Source organism: Apodemus sylvaticus, chromosome 22 (genome assembly GCF_947179515.1).
Source record: "Apodemus sylvaticus chromosome 22, mApoSyl1.1, whole genome shotgun sequence".
NCBI classification, from domain to species: Eukaryota; Metazoa; Chordata; class Mammalia; order Rodentia; family Muridae; genus Apodemus; species Apodemus sylvaticus.
In genome coordinates, this window is record NC_067493.1 from 27,536,884 (window position 1) to 27,540,483 (window position 3,600).

General features: G+C 58.1%; 1 protein-coding gene across 2 annotated transcripts in view; it reads left to right on the top strand.

Moving 5' to 3' along the window:
• The window catches only part of Adap1 (ArfGAP with dual PH domains 1), a 55,934-nt gene extending 52,973 nt beyond the window's left edge, over window positions 1-2,961 (top strand). Inside the window, exons 7-11 of one of the 2 annotated variants that reach the window (XM_052168128.1) lie at window positions 129-212; window positions 436-498; window positions 1,036-1,107; window positions 1,276-1,521; window positions 1,787-2,961. In XM_052168128.1, coding sequence (XP_052024088.1) covers window positions 129-212; window positions 436-498; window positions 1,036-1,107; window positions 1,276-1,521; window positions 1,787-2,137 — 816 coding nt within the window. In that variant the 3' untranslated portion in view covers window positions 2,138-2,961. The remainder of the gene's footprint in view (window positions 1-128; window positions 213-435; window positions 499-1,035; window positions 1,108-1,275; window positions 1,522-1,786) is intronic. The other variant, XM_052168129.1, reaches the window with a different exon arrangement.
• The last annotated feature ends 639 nt before the right edge of the window (window positions 2,962-3,600 follow it).

Sequence of the window (3,600 nt, forward strand, 5' to 3'; positions counted from 1 at the left end):
GAGGGGCTAGGCAATGGGGGTCCATCCCGTCCTGCAGCGAGGCTGCTCAGAGGGCCAGCCCAGGTGAAGTGGTCTGAGGAGGAGACAGAGGCTCAGGAACTGCCACTCACTGCATCTTCGGCCCTCAGGAGATCGTGGACTGGTTCAATGCACTTCGAGCTGCCCGCTTCCATTACCTGCAGGTTGCTTTCCCAGGAGCCAGTGATGCAGATGTGAGTGGCTGTCCCAAAGTCACCCTGCAGGGCAGGGGAGTGGGGTGGGGGATGGGAGCCCTCTGGGATGGGTCACAGGCCTGACCAAGGGCATAGACAGGTCCCTAGAGAGGCAGCAGCGTTGACTGTAGTACTTGTTTTGGGGTTGGAACCCAGCTGCCTTGCTGTGTGCAGTCAAGGGGATGGCCCAGGGTGGGCCTCACCCCCATCTGTTCTGTCCCAGCTGGTGCCCAAGCTCTCTAGAAACTACCTGAAGGAAGGCTACATGGAGAAGACGGGGCCCAAGGTAGGTGAGAGTGATAGGCTTCCCAGCCGGTCCAAGGTCAGCCATCTTGCTTTTGTCTGTCTGGGGGTCGCTTGGGGTCAGGCTGGGCAGCTTGGCTGAGGGGTTGAGGGTCACTAGGTCACTGGACTCACTGGGCACAGATGGAGTTCCAGCACCCCCCCCCCTCCATGCATTCCAAAGTGTCCTGGGACTGGCCACTTTGTCCTATGGCCTTGAGCTTCAGGGTGGTTCTTGAAGCCCCTGTCTGTGCCCTGGTGCTGGGATAAAGACCCAGGATCTAGGAGAGTGACCTGGCTGCAGGTCATTAGGGCTTGAGTCAGCCTGAGCCTCCAGCCCTCAGTCCCCTCTTCAGCAGGGCCCTTCGCATTTGCTCTGTGATATGGAAGATACAGGATTCCAACCTGTATCTCGGCCATGTCCAGGGTTCCTCATGCACTGGTTGGCCAGAGTGGTGCCCACTGGGTGTGGCGCAGTGGTCTTCTGGGGTAGAGAAACCTTGGGCCTGCTGACTGCTCACTATCCCCCGCTAACCCACAGCAGACAGAAGGCTTCCGGAAGCGTTGGTTTACCATGGATGACCGGAGACTCATGTACTTCAAAGACCCCCTGGTAAGAAAGGTCTGGCTATAGTCCCCTGACTCACCTGTCAGGGACTGATTGCTGAGGGAACAAGGGATGGGATTCAGAGTCCTAAATACTGGAGCCTTACCTGGCTGGGCCGGGAGAGGAAGCTGAGAGGACTGTAAGGGGGAGGGGCTCCCTCCTCATCCCCCCCAGCCTCTTCTCACACACAGGATGCCTTTGCCCGAGGGGAAGTCTTCATTGGCAGCAAGGAAAGCGGTTACACGGTCCTGGAGGGCCTCCCACCATCAACCCAGGGTCACCACTGGCCCCACGGCATCACCATTGTCACCCCTGACCGCAAATTCCTGTTCACGTGTGAGACGGAGTCGGACCAGAGGCAGTGGATTGCGGCCTTCCAGAAGGTGGTGGACAGGCCCATGCTGCCTCAGGAGTACGCAGGTGAGAGGTGCAGACGTGGGGCAGGAGGGCAGCGGTGGGGTAGGGGAAGGCCTCTGGTATGGCATAGCTCTGTGTGAGCACCCCAGCAGACAGACTCCCACTCGCTGGTCCTGGACATGTGGAAGGGAGGCCTCGGGCTGTGGATGGGGAGGTGTCACAGGGTGTGGAGGGGGTTCACGGGCTATGGAAGGGGGTGTCACAGGCTGTGGAGGGGAGGTTGAGTGAGCTGGCAGCTCCCCAAGGTTAGAACATCCCCGTTTTTTAGTGGAAGCCCACTTCAAGCATAAACCCTAAGGAGGAGAGCCCGGAGGCCCCAGGATTCTGCACTCATGTGGCTGGACAGGACAGGCGGCGCTGGACAGTAGGGGAGCCCAGGCTCCGGGCCCACACTCTGTCACTTGGTGTGGCCCAGGCATTGCCAGGTGGGGCTCAGGCCAGTCCACTGGATAGACAGTTTTTCAGAACCTCAATAAAGTTGACTTGGTTCTGGGCCTCACCTGACCCTGGTCCTGCCAAGATGCTCCCTGCCACGCCCAGCCAATCCATCCACTTTCCTGCGGCTGGAAGCCCTGCCTCCCAACTTGAGCAGGACACCCTACTAACTCTTCTGACCTGAGGGGATCTTGGCCTCAGGACAGGACTTGGTGCTGGGCTGCTGTGGACAGCCAAGGACAGCCAAACAGCTGTGGCAGCGGGCTGGCCTGGCTGCTGGGGACTCACTCTGGGGCAAGCCGCATGCCTCCCCTCTCCCCCCCTCAACAAGTATTTATTGAGCACCTGCTGTGTGTCAGTCAGGGATCAAGGGTCAGGGGTTAGCTTTCCTTCCCCTAGGGCTGACCCAGCTGGGGCACTGGGGGGTCAGGTATTTTTTCCAAGAGAACTGTGTGCACAGGCCCTGCGCCCACCTGTTTGGGGTCCCCAGTCTCCTTGGGGCAACCGGGAGGGAACCTAGCCCACGGGGTGCTGTGCATGGAGCCCAGAAGTGGTGTCCTTGGGAGCCAGGGAGGGCCCCACCCCATCCGCTTTTGGGCGTCAGTGCCCAGCTCGGTGCTGTCCCTGCTTTGTAACCCATGCCCTCTGGCCCTGACCTTACAGTCTTCGAGCCCTTGATGAATGAGAGCCCAAGCCAAGAGGCGGCCATGGGCAGGTGTGGCTGCCCCCAGCCCTGATTGCTGCTGGCAGGCCAGTAGTTAAAGCTACCTGTATTTATTTCCCCTGCTGCCCTTTGGCCACCCTAACAGGTGGGCTCCCTTCTATGGGATCCCCAAAGGGCAGGTCCTGGCCGCTGGACAGCTGGGGAGCACTGATGGGAGCCGCATCTGTGAATGACCCGGCCCCTCATCGAAGCTGCGCCCCAGGGAGCTGGGGGGAGGGGTCCTCAGTTGGGCTTCTGCTGCCCTGTGTCATGTCCCCTGGAATAAAGTGTGGCTCTGGCGTTGTCCCTTCTGTGTGTTTGTGGCTAATGGGGAGGAGGGGGCTGGTAATCCCTTTGTCCTGGCAGCCTCCCTTTGGGCAGTAAGGGACAGGAAAAGAACCATGTTACTTCCGTGGCCGTCCTGAGATAGCTGGCCTGAATCTGCAACCTGTGTCCTCTAGTCCCCAACCACCATGCTGTGTGTGCGTGTGTGGGTTGTGCGGTGTGTGTGTGTGTGTAGCATGTGTGTGTGTGGTGTCTGTAGTGTGGTGTGTGTGTGTATAGTATGTGTGTGTGGTGTGTGTGGTATGTATGTAGTATGTGTAGTATATGTGGTGTGTGTGTGTAGTATATGGGTGGTGTGTGTGTGTGGAGTATGTGTGTGTGGAGTATGTGTGGGTGGTGTGTGTGGTGTGTATGTAGTATGTGTAGTATATGTGGTGTGTGTGTGTGGTGTGTGTGTGTAGTATATGTGGTGTGTGTGTGTGGTATATGTGTGTGTGTTGTGTGTATGGTGTGTGTGTAGTGTGTATGGTATGTATGTAGTGTGTGTGGTGTGTGTGTAGAGTATGTATGTGGTGTGTGTCTGTAGTGTGTGTAGTGTGTGTGGTATATGTGTGGTGTGTGTGTGGTGTGTGGAGTATGTGGTGTATGTGTGTGTGTGT